The sequence below is a fragment of the Otolemur garnettii genome, unplaced genomic scaffold, assembly GCF_000181295.1.
Source record: "Otolemur garnettii isolate 467f Iridium unplaced genomic scaffold, OtoGar3 scaffold00081, whole genome shotgun sequence".
Classification (NCBI taxonomy): domain Eukaryota; kingdom Metazoa; phylum Chordata; class Mammalia; order Primates; family Galagidae; genus Otolemur; species Otolemur garnettii.
This window is the reverse complement of record NW_003852476.1, coordinates 2,029,192-2,041,168: the sequence shown is the minus strand read 5'-3', so window position 1 is coordinate 2,041,168 and position 11,977 is coordinate 2,029,192. Positions and strand designations below refer to the sequence as shown.

Genomic DNA, 11,977 nt, shown 5'->3' with positions numbered 1-11,977 from the left:
ACAGGCGCCCGCCACAACGCCCGGCTATATTTTTTGGTTGCAGCCGTCATTGTTGTTTGGTGGGCCCGGGTTGGATTCGAATCTGCCACCCTGGGTGTATGTGGCTGGCGCCCTAGCTACTTGAGCCACAGGCACCAAGCCGGTTCACCAGGTTTTCTACTAGAGGACGATAAGATAAAGATAATTTCCAGTTAACAATGGGCCTCACAATAAAACTCCCTTAAATAGTAAGTTCCTGAAGTACTTAAAAAATGTTTGGCTAACAGTTATACTATTTACATACAACCTTAAAGAAACATTTAGTGTGGTGTGGCACCTGTGGCTCAAAAGAGTAGGGTGTTGGGCCCCATGTACCGGAGGTGGTGGGTTCAAACCCAGCCCCGGGCAAAAACTGCAAAAAAATAGTAGTAAGAAATAGTCAGTGTGCAGGTTAAGGTATACCTCTGTCCCTTTTTTAAAGTTTTTTAAAGAAGGAAGTTGTCTATCATAATAATCTGTACCAAGATTAAGAATAGGTATCAATCTGAAATTTCCATAAACAATAAATTAGAGTCAGCCTATCTATGAGCACAGACATTTCAACACCATGATGTTATTACCATGACATTACACACAACATACTTCCTGTTTATTCTCACAGAAATGGTGAGTTTTACTCTCTTTATTTCACCAAACTTATGAGAGAAAATATTCAACTGTTTTTAAGACTTAAGAATGACATAATCCAGGAATGCCTCAATTTTGGAGCCATTTACAGCAGTTACGAATGATTGGGATATATTCTTGACCACAGAAGTGAGTTTAAAATAGACACAGAAACTTTTAGTTCAACTTAAAGTTAAAAAGAAATGTAAAATATGCAATTCGTCTCTCAGGACTGCTCTAATTCTCACCTGAAATCTACTTTTATCTGTTTATATAGCCATCTAACATTGTTTGATATATAAAAAGTATACATTCATTGAAGTGTAGAGAATAAAGGAAGATAGAATAATACAGACATCTGAGAATACTACTAATGCATGCTTATAGAAAGTTTACTTGGAGAATTTTAATTTTTGATCATTTATTCAACACGGTATTATTTACTGTTAACTGTATTATTATTTCCATTGTCTTTCCTATTTTCTAACCTTAAATCAGAGAACCCTAAGTTAACTTACTGACTTGTTTAAATAAAATAAGAGCCCTTTAAAATATTTTAGATATGTCAGAGATATGTCAATTTCACTCCTTTTAAGAAAATAGAAAACAGGCATGGTGATTTAAAAATACATTTACAAATACTTTAATAACTACCCTTTTCAGAAGATGGAGGCTAACTCCACACTCCCTGAATTATGGAGTACTCTTAATGACTTGCTTCTAATGACAGAAAACAGGGAAAGTGATCCTATGTGACCTCTAGTCTACATAATAAAAAGAATAGCTTTTGCCTGTCTTTGCCTCTCTTAGTCTCTCTCAGATCATTTGAGAGATGCCATCACCATGTTAGAAGGACACATAAGTAGCCTGCTGAGAAGGCCATGTGAAAAGGAACTGAGGTCTCCCTCCAATAACTATCAACTGGCCAGCCATGGGAGTTAGTTACCTTACAAGTAGTTTCCCTAGCCCTAGTCAAACCTTCAGATGACTTATCTGAAATCTTGACTACAGCCTCATGAGAGACTCTACACTAGAAGTTCCCATCTAAGCTGCTTCTAAAGTTCTGACCCATGGGAACTATGAGAATAATAAATGTTTATTTTGAGGTAATGAGATTCATTACACAGCAATAAATAACCAACATAACTGGTAGGAAATGAAAAAAGATTACATAAAATTTCACATGACTCTACCAGCTAACGACTGATGTTTAAGGTAAAAATCAACAATGTTATGCAAATTTTACTTTTCTCCATATATATTAAATGGTATAATAAAGAAAATACAGAGAAAACCTCACCTTGCAAGTGACTGTTCCAACAACTTGCCACGTATCTGCTATATCCTGTTTGTCATATTGCATGGATTTTACCTTTTCAGTGATAGAAATAGAAACTTGTGGTTTTCCTTTGTATGTTCCAGCTTTCCAGGCTGGCTGTTTCTGTGGCTGAGGCACTGAAGTGAAATGAATATTATCCAATGAATTCTGTAAGTTGGCATCTAATAAAGTACCAAATGGACAAGCCTGTAGAAGCAAGTCAGGCAGTAGGCTCAATTTTGTATTTAGCTCAGTGTCACTTTTTTGACCTGAGTAAAGAAAATCCTGTATCCCAAAAAGAAGTTCAAAACCTTGTGAAATTCCACTAATGCTAATTAATGGTGGACGAGGAGAGAGAATTTGTTCTACTAGTGGCACACAAGCATATATCATGCCGTTCTTCAGAAAAGCAACAACTGGCCAGAGTTCTTCACCTCCTATGGGGAGTCCATAGATTGACGTTTTATTGATGTGCGAACAGCTGTCACGAATCTCCACGAAGCCTTTATCATCATCCAATAATCTAAGTTCAAAGAGTAATGCTTTAAGAAATGGACCATCCTCCGGAATAGATACATAACTTGTTCCATTGAAGACTCTGGCTCGTTTTTCAACAGTTGGATAACGTCTGCATCATGGAAACAGAAAGATCATAAATGATTCTTCCAAATAAAACAAAAGGGAATAGTTTTGGAAAAGCAAAAAACACAAGGCAGATAGTAATAACAAATACACATACCCAAGATAGCCAACAACCAAAATGTATTATATTATATGTTAAGCTCTTATTGGAGTAACTGTTTGATACTTTGTATGTTATCTATTATTTAATATGTTCAATTCAAGTTTAATTTTTTAAGTAAGTAAATGATTGTAATTCAAAATCCTCGTTTTCACAGCAATTTAAGATTCCCTCTTAAATGGTGAGCAATAAGTGTATACCTGGACCACTTAAGGTATCTTTAAGAATTTTTTTTCTGATTTCATCTTAGTAGAGCATGAACAAAGAAGCACTTCAATTTAACACTCTGTGATTTTAGATTCACTAGTTGAAATGGTGCAATTAAAAAAAAAATGTTCCATTCTATTCAATCTTGAGTGAATAACAGGTATGCTGAATCTTCTGACCAACCCCTACAAAAATATGGAAGATTCTTTTAGTAACAATGGTTTATCTCTATGGTCTTGGAAGATACTATTAGGTAATGAAAACACAAAAATCTGAATAATCCTTTGTGATTTGCATGTTCTGGGTTGAATAGTAAGTCACTAATTCATCCTTTTCCTTTCTACTTTTACTAATTTGCAGAAATCTGTTAGATCATGTTTTCTTAGTTCCAAAAAATGTACTTTTCCTTATTCCTTCCCCCTCCATTCCAAAGTCCAGAACAAAGTCATCTATTAGCTTATAACTTTTGAGTAGATCACCTAATTTCCTTTAGCCTATTTTCTTATTTATAAAATAAATAAAGGGTGGTAGTTTTTGTCAAGGGTCAAAAATATACCTAAAACAGTTGTTTTAATAAAATTTTAATGTTTACTAATAACCTTTTAAAATAAAAATAAGAATGTATTGACAGTTATCCATGTATGAGTAAACCTCACTGATTCACATTCTGGTGCATTTTCTTGTGAAAGAAAGCGGAAGAATCAGCCAACACATCAGCACTAACCAAGCAGGTCAATGCCAGTTCTCTCTCTAAGTCTCTGGGTAAGAACAGGAGAGAACTTTGGACTAAACTCTAGTCCAGTGTCTTATTCTCTAGTTATCTGCAGGATAAAGTTTTTAAGGTAAAAATATCATGATTCACTGTGAATAAATTAATCTGGGATCTTATACAATGCTTCAATAGGTGCTCAATATTTTGCTGGCTGATTCCATCTATCATTTCCAATTTATTCTAGGCTTTTGCTAAAACCATATTTAAACCTTAAATGGCCCTCCAACTATGAAGTACAATATCATCCTAAGCCAGACTTAAGCTGATAGTATTACTACTGGGCAACAAATCTTTAAACCAGTATCTAAACCAAGTTTTACTGTGGGAAATAGATAGAGGGAAGACTACTTGTCTTCTTAAATCTGAAATACTGGCATACATTTAGGTAATATGTCAGTGCATGTCAATTTAGTGCTACCACCAGCTCTAAGAGGCCAGACAACTGAAAATATTAAAGTTTAACTAATTCAATGATACAGAATTAAAGTGAATTATTTGAATCCAAATCTCTGCCTTCACAGAGATGTTGAAAAGGCCATCTGAACACATCTGAATTTTACTGAAAGCATTCTGAAACCTAGAATGACTTTCTTAAGAAAATTATTTTTGTAAGCAATAAAAATCTTAACCTCTGTGAGATATTAACATAATCTGCAAAGCAAAAAGATATAAAAACAGTATAGTGTTGGCATAAAAAAGATAAAGTAATAGAACTGAGACAGGTCAATGTTTATATGGGGATGTAATAAATATTATCAACATCTCCACAAATTAATGAAGCAATGATATACTGCTTGAAAAATGATATTAGAAAAACTGGATTGCAGCACAGAGAAAAAGCAAAATGGGATTCCTACTTAGCATTCTATTCAAATATGGACTATAGGGGGTGGGGTCTTGCTGTGTGACACATCTTTTGGGAGAAAGACACAATTATAAGAGGGCGTATATCTAATAAATATAATCAGTGTAACCTGGTTTCTTGTACCCCCAATGAATCCCCAACAATAAAAAAAAAATTACAACAAAACCAAAACAACTCTCCAAATATGGACTACAGGTGGATTAAAGACTAATATAACCTGAAATTATAAAGTTGAGAAGATAATATGGAAAGATACTTTTGGGAAATAAAGGCTGAAAAAACTTTATTAAATATCAAAAATGCTGAAAACTTTGCTTCAAAAACAGTGATTTCTGTTTAACCAAGGGCAACATAAAGCTAACTGGCAATTCTAAGTTAAAGAAAGTGGGTGGCACCTGTGGCTCAAAGGAGTAGGGCACAGGACCCACATGCCGGAGGGTCAAACCCAGTCTTGGCCAAAAAAAAAAAAAAAAAAAAAAGAAAGTTAACTGTAATATCTAAAAATGATATAGAACTAATATCAAGAATACACAAAAATCTCCCCCTACAAATAAAGGGGAAAAATCCAGCAACTTTCAAAGAGAAAAAGGACAGCAGACACATACAGGCAATTCACAGAAGAGGAAACTCAAAGGACTAAACTCAAAGGACTAACAATAATTGCTTCACAGAAAAATACAAATAGAAAAAAGGTATCCTTTATTGGCAAAACTTAGAATAAGTGTTAGGAAATAATGCAGATACAGGAACCTTCACTCATAACAGGTAAGTGTGTAAATGAGTGAAAGCATCTTGAAGAACTAATTATATTTGGCAATATTTAGTTAGAATTAACTAAAGATTCATCCCATGGACCTGAGGATGTCTCCTTCAGCAGTTTATGATGGCTGAGAGTTGAAGGCAACTTGGAAGATAATCACCAGGCAAGGGGACAGATAAAATATGGAAGATGGAAACCACCATGGAGTACTACAGCCTAATAGAAAAGCCTACGTCTGCACTGGCCAATGTGGTAGACACTAGCCGCATGTGGCTTTTCAAACTTAAATTAAAATTAATTAACATCAGACAAAATTAACAACTGAGTTCTTCAGTTATACTACCTAGAGTTCAAAAGCTCAACAGTCACACGTGGTTGGTGGCTATAATACTAGCCAGCACAGACTTAGAAGATCTCCCATGTCCACCACTTCAGAAAATGCTTTTGGACAGTGCTGCTTTAGATGAATGTAAGACACACAGATGCTTCTTGAAAATACTGCTGAGAAATATGACAAATGAAGGAAAAGGGAACAAAGTCTGAAGCACACTTAATTATGTAATTTGAAAAATGCACATACAAATACATGCCAAAAACAGGATGCTAATATTCCAAGGAGATGGGAATGGCAGTTAGAAATAGGTAACCAAAGGGAAGATATAAGAAAAATGAAGGGCACCTTGTATGGACTAATGGGGCTGATGAGCTATGGACTAAAGAATATTAACCTCCCAGGCTTAAGGTATGAAAACAAAAACAAATGTAAGCCAAGAATCTTGGGGGGGGGGGGAATGGTAAACTCCAATCTGATGTCTCAGTACCAAAACTGTTTAGGTTGCCAAGAGGGGATTTTTTCATATCCACATTGTCAACTTTCCATTTAAACATTCACCTTTATCTGCTTCAATCTGAATTCTACTACCACTTCACTACAAGCTTTTCTTGCAGAAGAAGAAATTGCTAGCAAAAACCGATTATCAGTGGATACCATGAAAAAAAGGTGAAACAGATTACTCGCCTGCCACTCACAGTTCTCGTCAAGGCTATTTTGATAAACTAGAGCAAGTTTTAACTGAGACGAGATCAACTTAAATCATTGAAAAAGTGAATTACTATCTGATGATTTCTAGCAGTGACACATATTGGAAAGATGAAAATAACAGTCATAGAGCTTAGCAAGGACTTGGCAGTAGCATGAGTTAAACTATCCTTGAGTGATTTTATCAATAAAAGTAGAAATAGAGTAAGTTTTCCTCCTTTGCCTCTGTCATCTCCATATACATCCTAAGCAGTTGTAGTTCATTTTAAGATACAATAACACTTAATATTAGCAAACATATACCGTGATACTGTGATACTTAATATGCGCCAGGCATAAACTAACTTTATTCTCACAACACTGAGGTAGGAGTACTAAGATTCCCATTATAACATGAAATAGACGTTAAGTAACTTGCCCAAGTCACGAAGCTATTAGTGACTGACCTCGCACACAGTGCTCCACAAAACTCTGCTACCATCCCTGAGGATTCAGACTCGCATTTACCTTGAGAATCTCACGGTGCCACAAAGTGCAGTTCTCGGTTGGTGGCTTATCAGCCACACTGCCCGCTGGGCCATGGTAAGCCACAAAAGCGTCAGTTCATCTCGGAAGAAACCGCGGCCGCGGAACAGGCAGACTGGCTTCCTCAGAGGCTCCTCCTCCGCCACCTGCTAGCCCGCTCAGCAGGGAAGCTAGTTCCTGTGAGTGCGGTGACTAAATCCTCTGAGTCTCTCCGCTCCATACAGAGCACAAAAAGTTCTAAGAATCCCCACCCAGAACCTGGAGGAATTTACTCATCCCTAGCAGGCCCAGTACTTTCCTCCTCCAAATCCTACTTCCGGGACGGTGGCCCGCAAGGATCACAATTCCTCGTGTAACCGAGCGACGCGCCCCCTCACTTGCCCGCTGTGGCCGCCTTCGCCTGCCCCTCCCGACAGCCTCCGGGGCGCGCGTCGCTCGGCTTCCGGCGTGTGAGGCGGTGACTATGGGAGCGGCGCGGGAGGCGCCGGGAGGCAGCTGACGGGCGTCTGCGGCTTCGCTTTATGGCCGCTGTCCCGCCCCGCTTGGGCTCTGTGGGGAGTGGGAGAAGCCTCGGCGGCCTGGAGCCCGAGACGCCGAGCGGAGCTGGGACCTGTGCACGGCGCCGCTGAGGCGCAGCATGTGAAGCGCCGACTGCGTCCAGTGCGGGGCGAGATTCGCAGCCGGCCCTGATGGCTACCACGGCCGAGCTTTTCGAGGTGGGTCCGGGGGCTCTCCCGGGAGCGGCAGGCCGAGGGTTGCGGGCAGCGAGGTGGGCGGGTAGAGGAGCGGCGTTCGCGGGTGCCGGGGAGAAGCCTCGGGAGAGAGGCAGGGACGCAAGGGGCGGTGGCGGTGGCGGCGACGCGCGGCGCGCGGGTGGGGGAGGGGAGGGGTGGCCGCGGCGGACCTGCCCCCTCCGGGAGGGGCCCAGGGTCCAGAAAGGCCGAGGAATAGTTTGGTTTGCTGGGGCCGGAGGGGCCTTTGCGAGGAGCGGCGTTGGAAAATGACTTATCGGCTGAGCAGTGGGGAGGGCTGACCCAGGACGGGCAGGCGCACCGGGAGCCGTTCAGTGTCGGAGGTCTTCCCGGCTGTGTACAGGGGCCACCTACAATGGGGACTCCGAGGGGGCCTTGTTGAGTTAGAAGTGGCCCTCATTTGCTTGTCACTTAACCCTTACATTTAAAAAGGCTTCGATCAATTTTTAGGACAATTAAGGCCTACTTAGTTCTTTCATCTGAAGGGAGGCCAAACTAAAATGAATATGTGTTCGGAACTTAGGGAATTTAAGTGTGTTATAAAATCATGCATGACTGCAATTTAGGGACCCCTTAATGCGTGATAGACAACCTCTAATGTATTTCCTTAAGCGTTTTTAGAATCAAAACCTTAAAATTTAATTTCGTGAAGTCCGTCATAAGAAGCTGTGATGTTTTAAATAATAGAATAGGAGCTCTAATGGGATTACAAAACAATGAAACATTTAAAACATCTCCTTATGCGAAAGAAATGAAGACAGATGTGATGAAAAAGGAAGGAACGACCCTTTTTTTGGGTGTGTATGTGTTTCACGTTGAGTAACAAAGTGTAGTAATTGAGAAGCCTGCAGTTGACAATAGGGAATTTCTACGTAAGTGAAAATTGCTTCCTTTTTCACCCTAAGATTTAGCAGTTTTTGTGTCTTAAAATTTGAATGCCTTGGTTTTTTATTACAAATGGAACTTTACATGTGTTTTACCATATTTTGAGTTTTAGTCAGCTTTGGGGTAGATAGTGTTCTTAAGAGAAATAACGTGTGCCATTGTTACAATAACCTGTAGTGAGAGAGTAATTTGTGAATGATTATGCGTACAAAGACGACTTCAGAAATATCAGTTGTGGATTCCTTGCCTGCAGCTCAGTGGTTTAGCACCACCCTGAGGCTGGCACAAACACTGAGGCTGGCCGGTTGGAACCCCTCCCGGTCCTGCTAAACAATGACAACTATAACAAAAAAATAGCTGGGCCGTGTGGTGGGCGCCTGTAGTCCCAGCTACTTCGGGAGGCTGAGGCAGGAGGATCGCTTAAGCCCAAGAGTTGGAGATTGCTGTGAGCTGTGATAACGTGGCACTCTACTGAGGGTGACAAAGTGAGACTCTGTCTCAAATTTAAAAAAAAGGAGTATTAGTTGTATTTTCTCAGATTTAAGTGTTGGGAGATATACTACATTAATTTCTCCAGTTCCAAAGTTGTGCCATCTGTTGATTGACAGAGATCAGGGACACATTTTTGTTAAGAACTTTTACTTTGTGCCTGGGGCATGATACTAAGTAGTGTTGTAGCTCCTCCTGTTATTTTTCACATCTTATAAGGGCAGAAAACTATTAAGTTGTTTGAGATCTTTAATTTACCTAGTGTATCTTGTGACAAGCTTGCTATTAACAGAAAACTGTTACACTGTCATATAGTTGGTGAGACATTAACTCTTGAGCTAATCCTTGACAGTCCCATTTGTGTTTTGGACCATATAACATATATTTTTAAGTTTTTGAGCACATGAGTTCAGTAACTTACCTGAAAATATATTTGATTTCTTGTCCCCACCCTCAGAGGTAGGTGGGTGGAGAGGTGGAGAAATACATACTGTATTATGTTTTGCAGAGTCTTGCCAGTTAGTCACATTGTTGAACTAAACAAGGTTTAATTTATTGACTTCAGTTACAGTGGTAGCCGGCAAGATTCAGTGAAGAAAGAGGCTGAATTCTGTGGCCAGAGTGGTCTTAGAATGAATTTAAATATATCTATTTATAGATCTTAATTCATGTTGACTTTTTTGACTTTATGTAGCATGTCGCTTCCTTAAAATTAAAAGCATATTAATAGCTACAAGTGTTAATAGCCATAATTAAGAAATATATTTCTCTTTTCCAGTATAGCTATGACTCTAGCCCTGCAATGAACTCTGCTCTTGAATAAGTTTTCATTCCCAAGTGAAAAGTTGACCTCTTTGTGTTATAAGGAAGAAAGAAAACAAAAAACTCCCTACCCCCCCCCATTACTGCTGCAGTTTCCTGTAGTTCTGCCATAGGATCTAGGTTGTAAGATAAATGAAGGAATGTCTTTTTCACTTGTTTCTCTTTCTTAGCCATAGCTGCACAACTGTAAGAAATAGAAGGCAGGATGTAGTCAAGGTTTTTATGCATTCTGATTTTAATGCACTATTAATTAGAATTGCGTTTTCTTTTTTCACTTTGAAGAAGAGAAGTTGAATGAAATCAAAATGAAGCTTCAAATCCATTAGGTATCACTGGGTTAACTTTACCTCTTCTAAAATCTTATTAATCCTTTGACTCTTTTTAAGTATAAACATCATACAGCAAAATTAAACTGCAGTATTTCCTCAGCTGACAGAAATGATTGATGATTTAGTTATTGTGATAGTGTTTATTCTGGAAATTGTCCAGAATACTTTTTTAGTTTCAATTGCTTTCTCAAAGGATCCATCCACAGTGTTTTTAAATTATTACCTTTATAGTGTGGATTAATTGTATTATCTACATATACAAAATAGTTGGGGTGAGAAATCCTTTATCTGTTGTTGTAAATACTCATCTTGTTACACTGTTGAGGATGCTCCCTTCTCTTTTGCCAATTTTTACTATAATTCTTAAAGAGTCTTTCCTTTTCCCTGGGTAGGCTACCTTTATGGGAGAGTTCTCTGTTAATAACTAGGGTTAATCTATTTATTCAACAAATACAACATTTGTTGAGTACCTGTTAAGCGCAAGATAAGGTGTCAAAGTTAATGAGGCTGCGTGTCTCAAAGGGCATGCCGTAGAAGTGTTAATCCTACTAGTATGCTGTACCAAAAGGGTTCAAAGGCCAAGTAAGTTATGGAAATGGGTAAAGTCTGTTTCGCTCATGTTTATAGTATAATTTAGTATGTGAAAGATTGTAGAAATTTCATTTCCTACACTTTTTTGACCATAAGACTTTTATTTTCTAGTGCTTGTTGCATACTTGGAAAATATTGAATTAGATGTAGAATTGTCTCTATTGTCACATAGAGGGAGAGCAGGTAGATATGTAATAACATAATCTAGAAATATGGTTTCTAGGTATTCATGGTATCAAAGATTCAGCCTCTGAGCTATGGACAGGTTGCTGTCCATGGCCTGTTAGGAACTGGGCCGCACAATGGGAAGTGAGTGGCAGGTGGTGAGTGAAGCTTTGTCTATATTTACATTTGTTCTTCATCACTCTCATCACAGCCTGAGCTCTGCCTCTTGTCTCAGCAGTGGTGGATTACATTCTCATAGGAGCATGAACCCTACTGTTAACTGCATGAGCAAGGGGTCCAGGTTACATGCTCCTTATGAAAATCTACTCCCTCTCTCACCTTACCCCACCCCTACCCCAGTCAGTGGAAAAATTGACTTTTATGACACTGGCCCCTGGTGCCAAAAAGATTGGTGATACTGGTATGGATAAAGAGCCATAGGTGTTGAGAAGATGGGAAGAGTACTTTTAAAAGAAGAGTTGGATTAGCATGTGGCATTTAAATTATCTACAAAGGATAAATTAGATTTGAATTTGTGGAACTAGATATAGGGCCAAGACTTGAAGGATTGTAGACCTAGAGACAAGGAGAATGTTCATTTTGACTGGAGTATAGCACACATGAAGAGGAGCAGAGGTGTATAAGGTATCATGGGGCTTAATTGTGGGGATCCTAAATGCCAAGACTGGAGATGCAATTTTCTTTTCTTCCTGTAAGTGTAGGTTCCTTGATAGCATAATTTGGCTATGATGGCAATGGCTATTTGACTTGCAAATGAGAATGTGAATATTCAGAAACACATTTCCCCACACAAACAGATTAATGTATGTCTCAAATTTTTCAAACTAAGTTAAAAAATCTATTTAACAAACTTGTTGAAAATGGTACTTCTTATTCATTTGGTTAGTTATCTAGGTGTATATTAATGAACATGAGGTGTATAGGTAAGGAGCATTACTTTACTTTCAAGGTGCTGAAGTGCTATTTATTTTAACCATATTAATTGTTATATAAATGCTTATGGAATCTGACCACCAATTATGGTATCATGTATATGAGAATATTAATTCA

The 11,977-nt window shown here is 38.7% G+C and overlaps 2 protein-coding genes across 2 annotated transcripts in view; one reads left to right on the top strand and one right to left on the bottom strand.

Moving 5' to 3' along the window:
* The window catches only part of AP5M1 (adaptor related protein complex 5 mu 1 subunit), a 21,392-nt gene extending 14,155 nt beyond the window's left edge, over positions 1-7,237 (bottom strand). The window contains exons 1-2 of the mRNA XM_003794406.3: positions 6,856-7,237; positions 1,946-2,591 (exon numbers count right to left, since the gene is read on the bottom strand). Coding sequence (XP_003794454.1) covers positions 1,946-2,591; positions 6,856-6,929 — 720 coding nt within the window. The 5' untranslated portion in view covers positions 6,930-7,237. The remainder of the gene's footprint in view (positions 1-1,945; positions 2,592-6,855) is intronic.
* Positions 7,238-7,268: 31 nt separating this feature from the next.
* Positions 7,269-11,977, top strand: part of EXOC5 (exocyst complex component 5) — a 71,278-nt gene continuing 66,569 nt past the window's right edge. Inside the window, exon 1 of the mRNA XM_003794405.3 lies at positions 7,269-7,589. Within this exon, the coding sequence (XP_003794453.1) occupies positions 7,563-7,589 (27 nt within the window). The 5' untranslated portion in view covers positions 7,269-7,562. The remainder of the gene's footprint in view (positions 7,590-11,977) is intronic.